The 21242-nt window shown below is 40.6% G+C and overlaps 2 protein-coding genes across 8 annotated transcripts in view; one reads left to right on the top strand and one right to left on the bottom strand.

Moving 5' to 3' along the window:
* The window catches only part of macrod1.S (MACRO domain containing 1 S homeolog), a 220259-nt gene that overhangs the window by 66226 nt on the left and 132791 nt on the right, over nucleotides 1-21242 (top strand). The window lies entirely within an intron of this gene.
* The window catches only part of flrt1.S (fibronectin leucine rich transmembrane protein 1 S homeolog), a 143866-nt gene continuing 140999 nt past the window's right edge, over nucleotides 18376-21242 (bottom strand). For 4 of the 5 annotated variants that reach the window (XM_018259615.2, XM_041591325.1, XM_041591326.1 and 1 more), the window contains one exon: nucleotides 18376-20807. In XM_018259615.2, the coding sequence (XP_018115104.1) occupies nucleotides 18674-20722 (2049 nt within the window). In that variant the 5' untranslated portion in view covers nucleotides 20723-20807 and the 3' untranslated portion in view covers nucleotides 18376-18673. 5 annotated transcript variants of the gene reach the window in all.

The following is a 21242-nucleotide window of genomic DNA, read 5'->3' as shown; positions in this document are numbered from 1 at the left end:
TCATCATATGCCGCACTACATGCCAGTAGTTGCGTGGTAAAGGTACGGCATGGATCACCCCCTACCTTGCACATTATTCAGGTGTTGAATTCAGGGTTTCTTTGCATCTCATAACACTTCATGCCAGACAAATGGTACAGAGCTCTGCTTGCATTTCCAGTGCACCCATGGCTTTCCTTAATACTGTATCTCTCAACATTGTGGGGTTTCTTCCTATTATCCTCTTCCTTTATTGCTTTTTTTATGTTTTAATGGAACTTCTTTATTTGAATATTTATTACAACTGACTGAAAGGAGAAGGAAAGCTACCAAGGCAGTTTATTGCCAATAGATTAGCAACAACAGTGCAAGCTAGAACCATTTTTATTTTTTAGAATGCTTTTTCATACCTGAGTAAACAGCTCTAGACACTGTCTCTGTTTGTTTAGGATAGCAGCTGCCATATTGGCTTGGTGTGACATCACTTCCTGCCTGAGTCTCTCCCTGCTTGCTCGGAGCTCAGATTACAGCAGTGAGGGGGAAAAGAGAGAGAGAGAAGGAGAGAGGAGCAAACTGAGCATGCTCAAGCCCTAGCCCTGGAGGTTTAAGATGAAAACAGTTAGTCTGATACAGAAGCCCATGAGTACACAATAGAAGGAAAGAAATGTGCTGTTTCTTTTGACAGAGGACTTTGCTTTGAGGGTTTACTGGTGTATTTATATAGACCTTTCTGATAAAACTTGCTTAGTTTTAACCTTTCCTTCTCCTTTAAACTCTTTAAGGCTAATGCAGTGCTGCACCTGGTCCGGCCTGAATAACTATAATTTATAGATATTTTAGCTGTACCTGCTAGCTCTTACCTGTTGTTATTTAGTCTTTATTGATGGTAAGGATGTACCGAATCCACTATTAGGGATTCGGCCGAATCCTCTGTGAAAGATTTTGCCGAATTCCTGAACCAAATCCGAATCCTAATTTGCCTATGCTTCTTCTACAGATCATCCTATTGTTCTCCTGCTAGACAAAGACATGTTTGCCTGTGTAAGATTTATTTTGGTCACCGTTAAAATATAAAGCTGAGAAACAAAATAATAATCAAAGGCTTCATTATAAATGTGAATTTTAACAATAGGAGGACTCCAAAATGGCCAATATATACTTGGTGCCATTGCCAATAAACATCACACTTTGAAACAGAGAATAAAAAGAAGTCTTTTTTTCTATTGATTTGCTATGTGTGATGCTGAGAGTTTCTATAAGACCCTGAAGCTCTTTACATTCCCTCTGGTCTCGGCCTGCAGAAAACTGTCCCGGATGTTTAACAAATTTTTTGGAATGTTTTAGTGAAATAGTAATGTAGAGCAGCACAGGCTACTATGTGTGAAAGCAGGAGGAGGTTGCCTGGATCAGACAGCAATTCACATCCTACACAGGACAAATGAGCTTTCTCATTTCATCTTCTTGCAAATCTTTCAACACCCATCTGCGGTTTTGTTCTGCTGACAGATGAAACATGGATAACCTTTATTGAGGCCGGAAGAAACGGAGAAGCCACAGAGCTGAGGAGCAATGTGACCTCCTAACAGTGATGTATTTAACAGTTTAAAAGGTTATCCCAGCAGAGAAGTCATTCCTCCTAATGATAATAATGTAGCAGAGCACCTGGAGTTATGTTATAATGTTATTTGTACATTTACCTTCCAAGTTCCAGGTGTATACACTTTTGCTCCTGACAAAAACCTTGATCTATGACCTACAGCAGTGGTCCCCAACCAGTAGCTCGCGAGCAACATGTTGCTCACTGACCCCTTGGATGTTGCTCCCAGTGGCCTCAAAGCAGGTGCTTATTTTTGAATTCCCAGCTTCAACGCAAGTTTTGGTTGTATAGAAACCAGGTGTTCTGCCAAATAGAGCCTCCTGTAGGCTACCAGTCCATGAAGTGACTACCAAACAGCCAACAACAACCCTTAATTGACATCCCCATGGAATTTTTCATGCTTGTGTTGCTCTCCAACTCTTTTTTTACATTCAAATGTGGCTCATGAGTAAAAAAATGTTGGGGACCCCTGACCTACAGTATGTTCTATATGTGGAGAGAGTCACAGCTGATTTGTGCCATGTAGATACTGGTGGCCATTGCTTAAACTGCCAGGTGTTTGGCTACTTGGGTACATACAGATGGCAGGTATTACAGCAGATGCCATCAGCAGATAGACCAGCAGATAATTGTTTCATAAGATAATGAGGCAGGCAGAATATTCCCAGTATCAGAAGACAAGCCAAGATGAGTGGTCATCAGTCACTGGGGCTCATTTATCAACACTGGGCAAAGTTGCCCACGGGCAGTTACCTATAACAACCAATCAGTGATTAGCATTTTATATTCAGCTGATCGTAGAACAATGAATGCAGAAATTTGATTGGTTGCCATGTGTTACTGCCCATGGGCTAATTTGCCCAGGGTTGATAAATGACCCTCACTGACTCAATAGACAAGAGCTAAAGTAGTTGCATCATATAAAAAATTGGTAGGATATAAGTTGCAATGATGGGACGCAAAGTACTTATATAATCTGCACAGAAATTCGTTGACATTGATGACATTGATGGAATTGGAAATCTGAGGGGTCACCTGCATAATTCCCAGATATCGCTGATGTTTTATGCCCATTGATATTGATTGCCATTACTATTGCTTTATTTTGGTTGATTATGCTCTCATTGACTTGTATTGCTTGTATGGGATTGTATCAGGGTCAGACTGGCCTGGCGGGACACCGGGAAAAAGCCCAGTAGGCCCCGGCCCTCATGGGACCCCACCAGGCCAGACCCCCTCTCCTGATCTCCTGACCCTACAAAAAAAACTATTTGCGGTGCCGCTGCGCAGCACCGTTCACACGTGTGGCTCCTTTTGGGCATGTGCGGCGTCCGGAGGGGTGCCCTGGACAGTTCAGAAATTAATTAGTCTTATGCCTAATGAGGTTACATATCAGAATGTTTATATACTGGTAGATGGCAAAAATATTTCTGGAATCCACTCTCCTACTCACAGATTTATTGAGTTGCATTTTATACTGTATATTGCCGTCTGTGGCTGAGATATTCTTGAAAGACGTTGCTAAGTGTGTCATTGTATTTCCGGCCGCTAGATTTGTGTCTCCGTTGAGGCCTGTATATTTAATTCAATAGCTGAGGAAAGCAATGTGGCAGCTATATGTTTAAATGCAAATAAGCATATCATTAATTTCCTGTGCATAAAATAAAATCTGCTTTTATATAGATCCTCAATGTCAATCTAAGTAACAATAAAAAGGATATACACACTAACAAATAGAGTATAATTTGACTATTAAATAACGGCTGACAACTTCACACTAACAAGATGACTTGTTCTACGACGAACCATCTGTAAGCAAAATAAAACAGTAAAATATTCGGAGTAGTCACAAACCCCGGATCATTAATGTACCTGTTTCAACGGCACAATCAAAATAATTTCACTAGCACAGGAGGCTGAAATTCAGGGGCAGATTTTCTGATGAGATTTATTCGGAATGCCATCCGCCTAAATGACTGATTCAGAAGAAATTCCATTCCAACACATTCATTTGTTGTTGAAAAATAATTGTGGTTATTGTTAAAGGAGAAGGAAACCCAGTCGGCGCAAACCCCCCCTCTCGTGTGTTGCCCACCCTCCCTCCTCCCCCCTGGCCTACCCGTCCCGCTGGGCAAATGCCCCTAACTTGTTACTTACCCTTCTGCGCAGGTCCAGTCTACGGAGTTCACAGACGCCATCTTCTTCCACGTGATCTTCTTCCTGCTTTAACCGGCGTTTTGGGGCATGCGCAGTAGGAGCATTTCGCCGGTACGGATCTACTGCGCATGCGCCAAAAGTCACAAAGTTTTCCGATTTCACTTTGTGACTTTTGGCGCATGCGCAGTAGATCGTACCGGCGAAATGCTCCTACTGCGCATGCGCCGGTCAAAGCTGGAAGAAGATCGCTTGGAAGAAGATGGCGTCTGTGAACTCCGTAGACTGGACCTGCGCAGAAGGGTAAGTAACAAGTTAGGGGCATTTGCCCAGCCGGACGGGTAGGCCAGGGGGGAGGAGGGAGGGTGGGCAACACACGAGAGGGGGGGAGGCTTTTTGCGCTGACTAGGTTTCCTTCTCCTTTAAGGTGTTAGTCAAAGTTATTTCTAGGGACGGAAGAATTTGTGCACTAATATGTTTATAGTAGTATGTAGGGTCTAGTGATGGGCGAATTTATCCCGTTAGTTTACCAGGGGTGTCAAAAAGCCAATCCTGGTTACTTTAACCGATAAAATTCTAGATTTGAAAGTCAAATTTCAGCTCTTCTAGTGTAGCAAGAGGTTCAGCTTTGAGGGGCAAATTTATCAAAGGTTGAATATTAGAGTTTTTTTAATTTTTCAATTTGAACTCGAATGACCTCAAAATGTGAATAGTTTCTTATTGAAGGAAAAAATTGAATATCTAAAAAATTACAGACTAGGGGGCAAATCCTCTTGCCTTGTTTCATCGCCGAAATGACTCCCATAGACTTGTATGGCGTCGCGCGTCAAAAAAATTGACGCCCATAGACATTTTGCCGGCGGATCATTTTTGGCAAAAAGAAACAGGTCAAATTCGCCCAAGCCAATTACAGACCCATAAACTCAACTCAAATCCCACTAAACTCGAATGTCAGGAATTAACATCTTCAGATGGATCACTGGACCTCTGCCATTTACTTCTACATGAATTCGGCAGATTTTAGGCGGCGGATAGTCTAATTTGAATTGTTCCCAGGGTCCAGGTATGATAAATCTCAAATTCGAATTCGAGATAGGATTATTCCCAACTCGAATTTGTCCAAAAATCCAACTCGAAAATTCAAATTTCCAATTCGAACCTTAATAAATCTGCCCCTAAATTCAATTGTAGTGTGACGTAGACAATGATATGTTTATTCTTTTGTGGTTTTTGAATTATATGGTTTGAGGTGGTATCTAATTTCTAGGGTCCAATTTATTCTAGTAACCAGGAATTGTTTTGAGCGAATGACTGAAATATCAATAGAGGGCTTTATTAGAGCTGTAAATTTAGGTTATTGTAATTGTTACATACAACTAACAACAATTATTATTAAAAATCGTAAGATGTACGATCGTTCGAATCTCACTAACCGCACGATAATTTCAAAGGATTGGTCGGACTTCTCTAAAATTGGTCGTTCAGCTATGAGGACCTTAATTCATCTTGTAGGCAACAGGAGTCCCCCTATAAGATATATTGGATCTAACTGTCAATGAATATCTGACACCCAACTGCTTTAATAAGTCATAGTACAAATGGTAAGTAAAAGACACAGTCCGTCAAGTTCAAGGTGTCATGGTAAAGCATAAATATAGGATGATATAGACATTGAAAGAAATGGTTAGGAACAAAAAAAGCCTCTTTATTTTTATTTTTATTTCACTATTATATTATTGCATAATAGATCATTTTACCATTCATTTATTTTTTTTAAGGTAAATTTCCCCTTTAAAAATGACAGCAACACGCCAACGCTGTTTAATTGGTGAACAGACGCAACACGTAATGAAATGCAGCTACAAAGGAACTAGTGTCGCTGTAATGTTGGGAAGCCATAATATTGAATCAAATATGATAACGCGGGGACACTTATCTGCATGTCTGCACATTGCAGCTTCCTCTCCGCAGATAAAAGGCAACATTTCCCTTCTTCAGTTTTCAAAGTGATTCTATAGGTTTACTTAGTAATCTCCCCACGGAGAGACGACGACTTAAAGGGATACTGTCATGGGAAAAAACATTTCTTTCAAAACACATCAGTTAATAGTGCTGCTCCAGCAGAATTCTGCACTGAAATCCATTTCTCAAAAGAGCAAACAGATTTTTTTATATTCAATTTTGAAATCTCACATGGGGCTAGACATATTGTCAATTTCCCAGCTGCCCCATGTCATGTGACTTGTGCTCTGATAAACTTCAGTCACTCTTTACTGCTGTACTGCAAGTTGGACTGATATCACCCCCTCCCTTTCCCCCCAGCAGCCAAACAAAAGAACAATGGGAAGGTAACCAGATAGCAGCTCCCTAACACAAGATAACAGCTGCCTGGTAGATCTAAGAACAGCACTCAATAGTAACATCCAGGTCCCACTGAGACACATTCAGTTACATTGAGAAGGAAAAACAGCAGCCTGCCATAAAGCATTTCTCTCCTAAAGTGCTGGCACAAGTCACATGACCTGGGGCAGCTGGGAAATTTACAAAATGTCTAGCCCCATGTCAGATTTCAAAATTGAATATAAAAAAATCTGTTTGCTCTTTTGAGAAATGGATTTCAGTGCAGAATTCTGCTGGAGCAGCACTATTTACTGATTCATTTTGAAAAAAAATTTTTTCCCCATGACAGTATCCCTTTAAAGATTCATTGTAACTGGGAAAAGCAAGTCCTATATTTCTTCAGTTGTTTGTCATTTCCTCCGTCTCCTTTCTCATTGTGCCAAGGGGATATTTTGTTCTTTGTGAACAGCCCTAGAAAGTCATGGGGCAAATTTACTAAAGGGCGAAGTGATTAACGCGGGGCTAAAATTTGTCATTTCGGTACTTCGCTGATTTACTAACAATCGCTGGTGTAACTTCGCTAGCGAAGGAGATAGACTCTAGCGATACTTTGCTCTCTAACGAATGGCGAATGGACGTAACTACGCAAATTCACTAAGATGCGGATTTTACTGAACGTTACCTCTTGCGCCAGACTTGCCTTCGCCACCTCAGACCAGGAGAAGTGCAATAGAGTAGATAGGACTTCCTCAAACAATAGTTCAAAAGTTCGCTAGCGTCTTTTCCTTTTTCTGGGTGATAGGCTGCAAAAAAGCGTAAATTTTTTTGGGGGTAACCAGCTTCCCCCCTACATTTCCTAACATATGGAACATAAACTATACACTGGGCTCATGTGTAGGGCAATATAACAACTTTATTTTATTTTATTAAGGTTCCCAGGCTTGTGTAATGTAATGTATTTGCTGCAACATATACGTCCATTCAACTTTAACTTCCCACCGTATGCAAATTAGCCAACGTTAGCGCAACTTCGCTTTGCTTGCCGAATTAACAGTAGCGCAACTTCGCCAGCGTTCAGCGCCCTGGACGCAACTTTGGATTTAAGTGAATGAGAGTCGTCCTGTCGAATCTACGCCTGGCGAAGTGTGGCGATATGAGCGAAGCCGTCGCTGGCGAATTTTCGGACGTTGGTGAATTTGCCCCATATCTCTAATGAATGGGATTTGGGCTTGGATGTTTTGGTCTGTGAAAGAGAAGACAGACCTATATGTAATCTCAAAAACAGGCGTCTGAATTCTATCCTTTCAAATCACTGTCCGTGTGATTGTTTTAAGCAAAATGTCAACAATTGTAACAATTTAAGATAAGCAGGTCTCTTGGGAGAACCGAGACTAGCAGCTTAAAGGAAAATGAATAGTGATAGGAGAATTTATTCGCCAGGCACAAATTTGTGGTGAATTCACGAAACCGCCGTGGTGAATTCATAAAATTCTCGTAAAAAAAAAAAAAAAACATGGACGCCGGCTTCAAAAACGAGACGCTGGCGCCATTTCGTGAATTTTTCGGCGAATCGAAACACCCCAAATTCGCCCATCACTAAAAATGAACCATGGACGCCAGCGTCAAAAACGAGACGCAGGCGCCATTTCGCAAATTTTTCGGCGAATCGAAACACCCCAAATTCGCCCATCACTAAAAATGTTGTAACCCCTAAAACATGGCACTAAAACTCCGAGAATTGTATTTAAACTTTCACACCCTGCCAAATTTTGTAAAATGGACATGGTAATTAAGGGGCGTGGCTGTAAAATGGGCGTGGCCAATCACTTCGCAGAGTATAAGTCTTTGTCCCTCTTTTTATTATTCAAATGTTGGGAGGTATGATCTACTTACGTTACTTGTCCAAGCGTCTCGGCAGTGTCTGTTAACTGGATTTATGCAAATTGCTTTGTTTAACCCAACACATCAGATATTTTTTATTACTGTTTTTTTTTTGGTTTTTGTTAACGGTGTAAAAAAAGTCGGGTGAGAGAAATGGTTAACGCGCAGGGAAAAGCTTCAGAAAACGATCTCATGCTGTGTTTTCCCCAGTGATAAATCACATGTTGTTTCCTATTGGTAAATGAGCACATTTGCTTCCCTAACGAGCTGTTGCTGTGAGACAATGTACTCGGTGTGTGTTGTGTTTCTTCTTCTCAGTGTCTTGTTCACCTCTGCGGGATTGTTTACTAACTCTGCCTGACATGTGGTTATTAGGCAGAATTAGGGATTCACACGGAGAAATATTCCCATACTTCCCCTGGCCTGGGCCTGCCTTTTTCTTTTTTTTCTTTTTCTGTTATTTGTGCCCCTGAGGAAGAACAATATGGTTGAAACGCATTGGGCTCACTTCTGATTTTTACATTTTTTTTAAAATTTTAATTGTTTTCCTTTTTTTTCTTATGTAATAAATATATTATATAATTTTTGTACCGTATATACCCGAGTATAAGCCGAGCGTTTCAGCATCCAAAATGTGCTGAAAAAGTCTACCTCGGCTTATACTCGGGTCAGCGGGCAGTAGCTGAGATTGCAGTCACTTTTAATCATTCCTATACCAACAGTTAACTTGGGGAGAGACTGCAATATCCCACAATGCCCTCTGTTGGTTATATGAAAGAATAACAGTGACTGCAATATCACACAGCGCCCTCTGTTGGTTATATGAAAGAATAACAGTGACTGCAATATCACACAGCGCCCTCTGTTGGTTATATGAAGGATTAACAGTGATGGCAATATCACACAGCACCCTCTGTTGGTTATATGAAAGAATAACAGTGACTGCAATATCACACAGCGCCCTCTGTTGGTTATATGAAAGAATAACAGTGATGGCAATATCACACAGCGCCCTCTGTTGGTTATATGAAAGAATAACTGACTGCAATATCACACAGCGCCCTCTGTTGGTTATATGAAAGAATAACAGTGACTGCAATATCACACAGCGCCCTCTGTTGGTTATATGAAAGAATAACAGTGACTGCAATATCACACAGCGCCCTCTGTTGGTTATATGAAGGATTAACAGTGATGGCAATATCACACAGCGCCCTCTGTTGGTTATATGAAGGATTAACAGTGATGGCAATATCACACAGCACCCTCTGCACATGGTAGTGGGACAGTGGGACAATACACACAGTAATCCGTTTGGCAATTCTCTGTCACCATCAACTTTGCAAAGAAGTCCGGTTGATCGCTGGGGGGGTCGCTTTGGCAGAATGTGCGCTGCTGGGAGACAGGGCTGTAGTTGTGTCTAGGCTTATACTCGAGTCAATAAGTTTTCCCAGTTTTCCTAGGTAAAATTAGGTACCTCGGCTTATACTCGGGTCGGCTTATATTCGAGTATATACGGTAAATTGAGTGTGCAATCCTTTGTTAATTAGTTATATGTTAGATTTGGAGACCCACATGGGGAGCCTCCCTATGGATTAGCACCTCACATTATATTTCTATGGGTGTGCTCCCTCTTCTCTAACTTTTCGGCACACTGCACCTGGGCTGATGTATGTCTCTCCTATGATGCAATGATTTCTGTTGGACGGGAAAATAAAAATTGTCTCTGAAGAGCAACAGGACTTAGGCAGACATCATAAAAGTGACCTCCAAATGATTATTCTGATTGTGCAACGTTAAAAGGCCAAGTGATTCAATTACAGGGAGCAGAGACAGGAGCAGTTTGGAGATGCAGTTGTCTGGCAGGTGTAACGCTACATTCTTAGTTTCATATAAAGTACTGAGATTTGTCTGCCAGATTTAAATAAAAGCCACATGCTTTGAAATCCAATTTATGCATCAGTTTGCCCCAGGGAACAAAATACATTGAGTATTAAGTTTGTTTTTTTTAGATAAGTGCTAGGAAATAAGTTGTGTTCCCTTTTGAAAGCAGCAGTTCTTGTTGTGGGCAGACAGTGTATGTTTATATGGTGTAATATGCAATTAAACTGATAATGAATACACAGTGCTGCATATAATCATGCTGATTCTGGTCTATCCATACATTGATAACAGCTTTTCTGCAACAGTGTGAATTGATGCATTGCATAATGTGAACATTTCTCTCCTGCAAAAGAAATGTTAGGATTCAGTTCGGTATTCGGCCGAATCTTTCCCAAAGGATTCGGGTCAGGGCCGGAACTAGGGGTAGGCAGAGTAGGCACGTGCCTAGGGCGCAAAGCTGGGGGGGCGCCAGGCCCAGTCCTGTCCCCTCTGTTCCTGACTCTTTTTACTTCTGTTTGCGCTCCGGCGCATGTGCGCGAACACAGGCTTGCGTCATTTTGCGCATGCCCATGTTTACGACGATTCGCACATGCGCAGGAGGGAAAAAATAAGTAAAAACGGTCTTTCTTGCGCATGCGCACGAGAGCGCCACCTTGGGCATGCGCAGGAGCGCTAAGCCAACGCCGCATCCACCGGCTTGCCTTGGGCGCCTGTGCGGCGCGGCACCGATTCGGGTGTTCGGCCAAATCCAAAAAAGTGGATTCGGTGCATCCCTAGTATTTATAGAGGAGAAATTTTGGCACCTGCTGGTCAGGATTGACTTGATATGCTTTCTCGTTGCTAGGTATTCTGTTAGTAAGCAATTCTAACGTATAACCAAAAATTAGGAGACTCCATCTGGATTCCTTTGAATGCATTTCCCCTTGGGAGTATTATACTGACTGCTCTGATGCTCTAATAAGACAAATTTTCCATAATTGGGTTTTTTTTTGTTTTGTTTTTTACTATTTGTGCATACCTCCCAACATTTTCAAAGTAAAAAGAGGGACAAAAAAAATGTTTCCGCATGTAGCGCAGCAATTTTTTGACCACACCCCTTTCTGTGGCCACACCCCCTAATTGAAAATATTTCTCCTTATCTAAACTGTGTTTTTATGTCTCAAAATTGTTACAAAGTATCTTATTTGCACCTGTTAGCTGTTCTGGGCTCTCTGCTAAAAGCCAATTAAGTGAGAAACTTTGTTTCTTTTTCTGGCTGTTCAGTGCAGAGAAAAGAGGGACTTTCCAGTACAAATGAGGGACTGCAGGTTGAGCTGTCAAAAGAGGGACTGTCCCTCCGAAAAAGGGACAGTTGGGAGGTATGTTTGTGTGTTGGAACTTTGAAGATTATATATATATATATATATATATATATATATACAGTATATGTGTTTGGTGCCGACACGTCGCCATGAGACGAAACGCATACGACATGACGGATGTTGGGAAGGAGAATGGTACGTAAGAACTACATTTATCCGACTGTCGGATGAAAACGCAGTGCGCAATTTACTCGCTGTTACAGACTCAAGCTCAGGAGCACTCACACCTCTACTCTTGGTAAATGCAAGTTGCTCCTTGTGCCACATTAATGGCCATTTTCCCCATTTTTGATAAATAAGGTCCTGTTTTTGGCGATGCTTGTCCCTTAGAATAATCAGTTAGAGCCAGGGGCCCTTTAACGCAAACCGAGAAGCAAGTCACTTTTTTTGTCGTTTGTTTTCCAGTGTGAAATGCTGTTGTGTGCGTTATTAAATATTAATATAGAACATTTTAATGCCTTTGTAGAACGTAAGCTATTTCAATTCCATGTGGAGATTTAATCAGCGCATTGGGAAAAAACCTTCTTTTGCACTAATTGCTTTATAAATTCTTTCTGTGTATTCGGAGAGGCTGAAGTGTATAAAGCAAATGCGCTTCCCTAAGGCTAATGGCCCCCACAGCTCTTTGGAGCAGGGCCCCCCCCCCGTGGATTCTCTGCACTCGGAATTCCCTAAATGTGTCCTGTTGTCGTCAATGAGAATGGCCGTCTTCGTGTATTTTGAGCATGGAAAAAACGTATTTCTTCAAACTGTATTTCTGTTTCTTTTTTGTTTGTTTTGAAAACGCAGAATTACGGAATGTCCGTCTCCCATAGACTCCATTTAATCCAAATAAAATCAGAATTTTAAAAATGATTTCCTTTTTCTGTGTAATAATAAAACAGTAACTTGTACTTGATCCCAACTAAGATATAATTAGTCCTTATTGGAAGCAAAACCAGCCTATTGGCTTTATTTCATGTTTACATGATTTTCTAGTAGACTTAAAGGGGTTGTTCACCTTTAAATTAACTTTTAGTGTGCTGTATAGAGTGATATTCTGAGACAATTTGCAATTGGTTTTCATATTTTATTATTTGTGGTTTTTGAGTTATTTAGCTTTTTATTCTGCAGCTCTCCAGTTGCAATTTCAGCAATCTGGTTGCTAGGGTCCAAATTACCATAGCAACCATGCACTGATTTGAATAAGAGGCTGGAATATGAATAGGAGAGGGCCTGAATAGAAAGATGAGCAATAAAAAGAAGCAGTAACAATAAATGTGTAGTCTTACAGAGCATTTGTTTTTTGGATGGGGTCAGTGACCCCCATTTGAAAGCTGGAACGGATCATAAGAAAAAGGCAAATAACTCGAAAAGTATAACCTATAAATAATGAAGACCGATTGCAAAGTAGCTAGGAATTGGACATTCTATAATATACTAAAAGTAACAACCCCTTTAAGATCCAAATTACGGAAAGATCAGTTATCTGGAAAACCCCAGGTCCCAAGCATTCTGGATAACAGGTCCCATACCTGTACTTATACAGGATCAGCAAACATATTTTGTATTTGCTGTGTAGCTTTATACAACTAATTATACATCATGAGAATACAGGCATGGTATCCGATACCTGGAAATCCGCTATCCAGAAAGCTCCACCTTATGGGAAGGCCGTCTCCCATAGACAGAATGGAAATGATGGGATTTTTGGAACCTTGTTGCCGACGGCAACTTTCCATCGCCTGCACCGTATCGGCTGATATAATTGGCGGGTAATGGCATTTAACACAGTCTTCGTGCCCTTAGGGACCTTAGATTATCCCTTTACCTGAGTAACTGGATTACTGTCACATGTCATCATGTTAAATGGAATAACGAATGCGTTCCTAATTAGAGAATAACTGCCGTATTCCTTCTGGGAAGAGGAGCGTAATATGTTTATAGGGAAGAGCATTCCCGGAAGCCCATCCTCGGGGATCAGCTCAATCCCATTCAGACCTGGAAAATTTCAATTTTCACAGAATATTTACTATAAAGCAGACGTTGACTCTTATTCTTTTATTCTGCAACATTTTATTTCCCTTTTTTTTAGAAATACATTGAAACCGATGTTTTTTTACTTGATATGGAATCTCCATGATAATTATTTTTTCAAATATATTGAGAACTGGTATTTTCTTGTGTGCGAATAATGTGACCAGGTCCTTTTGTTCAGACCCAAGAGGCTTCCCTGACTAAAGCCACGTTTTCTTGCAAACTTATTGCTGAATGGATGTTGTAAAATCATCATAATGTACTACAGGTATGGGATGTGTTATCCAGAAACCCATTATCCAGAAAGTTCAGAATTACGGAAAAGCCATCTCCCATAGACTCCATTTTATCCAAATAATCCAAATGTTTAAAACGGATTTCCTTTTTCTGTGTAATAAAACAACAGTAGCTTGTACTTGATCCCAACTAAAGCTGGCCATAGACGCACAGATCCTAAGTTTACACATGACTGGGGGCAGCTGGGAAATTGACAATATGTCTAGCCCCATGTCAGATTTCAAAATTGAATATAAAAAAATCTGTTTGCTCTTTTGAGAAATGGATTTCAATCGATTCGTACGATTTTCGGATCGTGTGTGGAGAGTGCTGACATCTTTCGTCCGTCAGTTGATTGGACAGGTTTGATTTTGACCCGACCGATCCTGCCGAAATCCATTGCACATCGTAATCGGATCGCTCGGTTTTCAAAACACGTTAGTTAATAGTGCTGCTCCAGCAGAATTCTGCACTGAAATCCATTTCTCAAAAGAGCAAACAGATTTTTTTATATTCAATTTTGAAATCTGACATGGGGCTAGACATTTTGTAAATTTCCCAGCTGCCCCTGGTCATGTGACTTGTGCCAGCACTTTAGGAGAGAAATGCTTTATGGCAGGCTGCTGTTTTTCCTTCTCAATGTAACTGAATGTGTCTCAGTGGGACCTGGATGTTACTATTGAGTGTTGTTCTTAGATCTACCAGGCAGCTGTTATCTTGTGTTAGGGAGCTGCTATCTGGTTACCTTCCCATTGTTCTTTTGTTTGGCTGCTGGGGGGAAAGGGAGGGGGTGATATCAGTCCAACTTGCAGTACAGCAGTAAAGAGTGACTGAAGTTTATCAGAGCACAAGTCACATGACCAGGGGCAGCTGGGAAATTGACAATATGTCTAGCCCCATGTGAGATTTCAAAATTGAATATAAAAAAATCTGTTTGCTCTTTTGAGAAATGGATTTCAGTGCAGAATTCTACTGGAGCAGCACTATTAACTGATGTGTTTTGAAAGAAATGTTTTTTCCCATGACAGTATCCCTTTAAGTCGTCGTCTCTCCGTGGGGAGATTACGATGTGCAATGGATTTCGGCAGGATCGGTCGGGTCAAAATCAAACCTGTCCAATCAACTGACGGACGAAAGATGTCAGCACTCTCCACACACGATCCGAAAATCGTACGAATCGATTGAAATCCATTTCTCAAAAGAGCAAACAGATTTTTTTTAATTTAATTTTGAAATCTGACATGGGGCTAGACATATTGTCAATTTCCCAGCTGCCCCAGTCATGTGACTTGTGCTCTGATAAACTTCAGTCACTCTTTACTGCTGTACTGCAAGTTGGACTGATATCACCCCCTCTCTTTCCCCCCCCAGCAGCCTAACAACAGAACAATGGGAAGGTAACCAGATAGCAGCTCCCTAACACAAGATAACAGCTGCCTGGTAGATCTAAGAACAACACTCAATAGTAAAATCCCATGTCCCACTGAGACACATTCAGTTACATTGAGAAGGAAAAACAGCAGCCTGCCAGAAAGCAGTTCCATCCTAAAGTGCTGGCACAAGTCACATGACCAGGGGCAACTGGGAAATTGACAATATGTCTAGCCCCATGTCAGATTTCAAAATTGAATATAAAAAAATCTGTTTGCTCTTTTGAGAAATGGATTTCAGTGCAGAATTCTGATGGAGCAGCACTATTAACTGGTGTGTTTTTACATGACAGTATCCCTTTAATAAGGCCCTAATAATAATAATAATAATAATATTCTTCATGACAATAGATTCTTACCCCTCTTCATATGAATATTGTAAGAACATTGTCAGATTCCACTCCCTCGTCTGCTTTATTTGGAAAGAAATTTACATCACCCCCGCAAATAATTTCTTTTCTTTTGTCGGCTGTTCTCCACTTTCACATTCGGCTCGTCTCCACGTATTACAGAGACAATTCTTCGAGCAGAGAACTGCAAATTGCTTGTTAATATAAAGCCGGCAGCAGACAGAGAAATCAGTGAGAAAAGGAGCGAGAATTAGTGTCAGTCTGAGAGCAGAGCCCTCCCTCCCTCTGTATATTTCACAGTGAATCGTATAATGAATTAAAGGCTAAATTCCATGTAGGACTGGATTGACCCAGTGACATATTTTTTTTGTATAATGTGTCTATTTTTTGTTTGAATTAAATAATGTGTAATTGCAAAAATACTCAGTCGAGTAATATGAATTGTCAGCTCTACACTCTCTCTACTCTCTATATATATATATATATATAATGTAATACATAAGAGCCATGAATATCCCTTACATCATGATTGTACAGCTATGGGATCTGTTATCCAGAAAGCTCTTAATTGCAGGAAGGCCGTCTCCCATAGTCTCCATTTTAATCAAATGATTAAAATGTTTATAAATGATTTACTTTTTCTCTGCAAAAATAAAGTAGGGACGCACCAAATCCACTTTTTGGGATTCGGCCGAATCCTTAGTGAAAGATTCGGCCGAATACCGAACTGAATTAGGGAGCGGGAAAGGAAAAGGTGGGAAAATGCTTTTTACTTCCTTGTTTTGTGACAAAAAGTCACAATTTCCCTTCCTGCACCTAATTTACATATGCAAATTAGGATTCGATTTTGGTTCGGCCATGTGCAAGGATTCGGCCGAATCTGGCTTAAAAAGGCCGAATCCCGAACGAAATCCTGGATTTGGTGCATCCCTAAAATAAAGCAATACCTTGCATAGGTATGGGATCTGTCATCCAGAAACTTGTTATCCAGAAACTTCCGAATTACGGCCATCTCCCATAGACTCCATTTTATCAAAATGATCCAAATGTTTAAAAATGATTTCCTTTTTCTGTGTAATAATAAAACAGTAACTTGAAGATCCAAATTACAGAAAGATAAGTTATCCGGAAAAACACAGCTCCCGAGCATTCTGGATAACAGGTCCTATACCTGTACAATATTTATCTCAGGGTATGTTGTTGGTTCAGATCTTGTGCTTGAATGGCTGCCCCCATGGCTACACAGCAGCTTGTTTATATAAACTATAGTAGTACTTATCTGTTATCTACTGTGTATCCTGTGCTTGAATGGCTGCCCCCATGGCTACACAGCAGCTTGTTTATATAAACTATAGTAGTACTTATCTGTTATCTACTGTGTATCCTGTGCTTGAATGGCTGCCCCCATGGCTACACAGCAGCTTGTTTATATAAACTATAGTAGTACTTATCTGTTATCTACTGTGTATCCTGTGCTTGAATGGCTGCCCCCATGGCTACACAGCAGCTTGTTTATATAAACTATAGTAGTACTGATCTGTTATCTACTGTGTATCGTGTGCTTGAATGGCTGCCCCCATGGCTACACAGCAGCTTGTTTATATAAACTATAGTAGTACTTATCTGTTATCTACTGTGTATCCTGTGCTTGAATAGCTGCCCCCATGGCTACACAGCAGCTTGTTTATATAAACTATAGTAGTACTTATTTGTTATCTACTGTGTATCCTGTGCTTGAATGGCTGCCCTCATGGATACACAGCAGCTTGTTTATATAAACTATAGTAGTACTTATCTGTTATCTACTGTGTATCCTGTGCTTGAATGGCTGCCCCCATGGCTACACAGCAGCTTGTTTATATAAACTATAGTAGTACTTATCTGTTATCTACTGTGTATCCTGTGCTTGAATGGCTGCCCAGCAGCTTGTTTATATAAACTATAGTAGTACTTATCTGTTATCTACTGTGTATCCTGTGCTTGAATGGCTGCCCCCATGGCTACCCAGCAGCTTGTTTATATAAACTATAGTAGTACTTATCTGTTATCTACTGTGTATCCTGTGCTTGAATGGCTGCCCCCATGGCTACCCAGCAGCTTGTTTATATAAACTATAGTAGTACTTATCTGTTATCTACTGTGTATCCTGTGCTTGAATGGCTGCCCCCATGGCTACCCAGCAGCTTGTTTATATAAACTATAGTAGTCTTTCTGAAGCACCAGTGCAGAGCAACCCTACATTATATTGTCATTCCTTTATAATATTTTCTGTTACTGTTCCTTTAACTGTAATTAGAGCAGTCCATTATTTTTTTTTTTTTATTATTGTCAGTACCTTGGGATTTTCTTCATAAACGCTCTCATATTTTCACCACTCCAATATTCCATGGAAATCTCATCCATAATTGTGCCTGAGTTTTAATAGAAAACGCTGCTTTGCATTGAAATTAATATTTGAAAAAAATATCATTATTGCCCTTTATTAACGATGCAGTTTTGTGCACATGGGTGAACTACAGGAACCTGCAATGCATTTTCTCCTGGCCTGTCTTTCCCTATCTAATTAGACAATGGATTTTCCCCAGTGTCAGGGAAGCTGAAGGAAACTCTACATTAGGACACTGTCTATCTGCCTATTACATTTCATTCTCATATCTGCTAAGGATTTGGATGAAGGCTTTCCAGAGGCTGACATTTAAAATAAACTATGTCTGTATTGTTATAAATTCTAATATCACTTCATTTTTCTTTTTTTGTTTTTTGTTTTTAATAGTCACAGTCCGTATATTATTAAGTGGAATCCAATAGTAACGGTATTAATTCAAGTTCAGTGTCAATCTGACAGTTTTAAATGAAAAGCAAAATCTACGTTGATTCCATTTTTTTTTTTTTTTGGATCTTAAATGTATTTCCATACGCGAAGAAACCATAAAAAACCTATATAAAAATAGAGGGGAAAAAAACCTTACAGAAAAAAATAAATATACGTTCTATTGTTATGTTCTATCTTCTCACCGATCCTGAATTTCAACAAAACGAAAGCAAAAAAGGTAAAAAAAACACTCCGGAATTATAAATTGTACCCAAGCGTTTACATTTCACACAAATTGTTTTTAAAACGATTCAACTGCTTTATTAAACATAATTGAGTTCTCCCACAACCATTTCAACTAGCTGCAAATCTACTGCCATTTTTTTCTTTTTTTTTTTTTCTTCTTTATTCTCAAGGGTCTGTAGTGAATATCGATATTTTTTTTTCCTAAAAAATATCCCACGGAGTCTGTTTTTCTTGCTTTCTTTACAGCTCGAGTTTATTTTGTTGACTTTTTTTTTGCACCGTTGGACACCATTAAAAACAAACTATCACTGTGGGCTTTGGAGCTGATCAGTCCAATATATGAAGCATCATGTGTAGGAATAGTCTGTGTCTGGTATTCCACCATCTCTGTATCCTCTGTGAGTGCCGTAGCCTATCGTGTGGTTACTTTTGTAAAGGCTGCTTCCATTTGTTCCATTTGATGGGAATATTGTATGGATGACATACTCTTCTTTTGATCGGTGAGAGTTTATAGGCAGCATCTGAAGCCCTGGTCCCCTAATCTCTAAGATGGAGTTGTCTTTCTTGGTCCCGGACTCTACGTAATCATGGTTCTTCCGGCTGCCGTGACTGTACTCTCTCTCACGGGTCAACAGTTGCCCAGCCCGATGTACGTACCAGCAAATGGATGCCAAAATCAAAAATAGGAAGACGAGGGTAACAGCTCCCCCTATAATACCAGCTAAAGGTAACCCGGCGAGAGGGTCTGCATTCTGCTCTCTGTTCAATGTAGTTGTGGGTCCGTATACATCGGTGGTCTCTGCCTTGGCACAAACAGGTGATTCATCAGCAAGATAGGTGTTTCCTGTATCCATGGTAACCAAGCATATAATATATGTGGAGCGGGGTTCCAAAGCAGTTAACAAGTACTCGGTTTTGTCTCCCTGCACTAAGGTTTCCGTGATAGAGCCAACAGCCGGACTATGGCCAAGTCTCAGCCAACTAAGTCGAAAGGAACTTGCTGGGTGAAAGGACTTCCAAGTGATGCGAATGCTGTCAGCTGTTAGAGGCTTGACATTTAGCATCAAAGCTTTAGTTGCAGCTCCAGTTTCCATGGGGTAATCGACATTTGAGTCTGGTATTTGAATTCTGGGCCTCTTGGATTTGAGGGTAAAAAGAGAGCCTTGAGCTGGAGTGGTGGTTATTGGACTGCTTGGTGTAGCATGAGCAAAGGCCAAATTACTCTGTGGCCCACCCTCAAAGCAATCATCCAGCTCTTGAGTTATGTCCTTAATGGCCATTCCTCGAACTTTCTCAGGTCCCTGACACATTAGGCCACGAACATTCACCACAGATGCTCTGGCTTTCACCCAGTCTCGCAGCCAGATAAGATTGCACCCACAGAACCAGGGATTATTTCTAAGCAGCAGTTGACTCAGATTTTCTAAATCATCAAAGAGACCACGGGGAAGGGCCGTGAGGTTGTTACTGGATAGATCCAATCTCTGCAACTGCCTCATTTTGGACAGTGAGTTGTATGGTATATGGGTGATGGCATTATCCTGCAAGTAGAGTTTTTGTAAATGAGCACTGGGCAGATTGACTGGAGGGGCAGCCAACGAATTTCGGACCAAGGAAAGCTCGGATAGGTTTTGGAGACGGCTAAATGTATCATCTGCAATTCGCTGGTTGGCCAAAAGATTCCCATCTAGAACCAACCGACGCAAATTGTTGAGGCCTTTGAATGCGTGAAGCGGGATAGTAGATATGCGGTTATCATCCAGCCTTAGTTCTTCTAATGTATGTGGCAATCCATTCGGGATGCTACTGAGGTGATTACGTGACAAGAAGAGTAGACGTAGCTGATGACTGTCTAAAAAGGCATCATCTTCAATGCTAACGGTTGATACAGAGTTGTCATCTAGGTGTAGCTTCTCGATTTGTGGAATACGAGAAAGAGAGTCCCGTGTCACACTGCGGATGTTGTTGTCCTGAAGGTGGAGCTCACGGAGGGAATGTGGAAGGTTGACCGGAAATTCATCAAGGTCATTCTCATACAGGTAGATGACTTTGACATTGGTCTTTGTCTTCAACTCTGTTGGAACTCCAGCATTATTTATCTGGTTGTTCTGGAGGTAAAGGGTAGTTGCATCATCTGGGATGTCAGGGGGGATTGAAGTTAGTCCTCGGTCATTACAGTAAATAAAACCATTGTCACAACGGCACACATAGGGGCAATTAGTGCTGTCTATTACCTCTGTCAGAAATGCAATAAGTCCATAACACAGGAACAGCCAGTCACGCAAGTCCAGGGTGGCTGTGGTCATGGCAACTGTTGTGGCAGTTGTGGTCGTAGCTGCTGCTGAGGCAGCTATTGTTGTTGAGGTGGTAGTGGTGGTGGTAGTGGTGATCGCCATCTTGTTGGGCTGTTATCCCAAAAGCGATTGAGTTTGGAGGAATCCTGATGAATATGGCTCAGAGTTCTTCAATTTTTCTTTCAACCTGAATCAAGAAAGAAGAAATGCAAAGTTAGCTGTAATCAGACCAAGTAATTATACTTATATAGAATGCTAATTTTATTCATGGTGATATTGGACTCGCTTAAGACACATTTTTTTTAATTTAAGCTACAATTATATTTTATATACTGATATTCAGCACAGTCTTTGAGGTTTAGATTTAACGAGCTGCCAAAGTAAATGTATAAATATGGCAGTTTTTCATACTACTAAAGTTGTGAGTGGGGGCTACGGAGGCTTTTGTTACCCTAGAGATTTCAGTTGGATTTGAGACTGCTGAGAAATGTATAATTAGAATATACTACAACTCTCCCAGTATTTGTGAGGAAATTGAGACCCAGCTTCAATTATAAATGGAAAAACTTTATCAAGAGGTACTTTTTAATTATGGGCAGTTTTTTTTCTGCAGAAAATCTCC

Source organism: Xenopus laevis, chromosome 4S, assembly GCF_017654675.1.
Source record: "Xenopus laevis strain J_2021 chromosome 4S, Xenopus_laevis_v10.1, whole genome shotgun sequence".
In the NCBI taxonomy this organism is placed as follows: Eukaryota; Metazoa; Chordata; class Amphibia; order Anura; family Pipidae; genus Xenopus; species Xenopus laevis.
The sequence above is the reverse complement of the archived record's forward strand: the minus strand, read 5'-3'. Positions and strand labels throughout refer to the sequence as shown.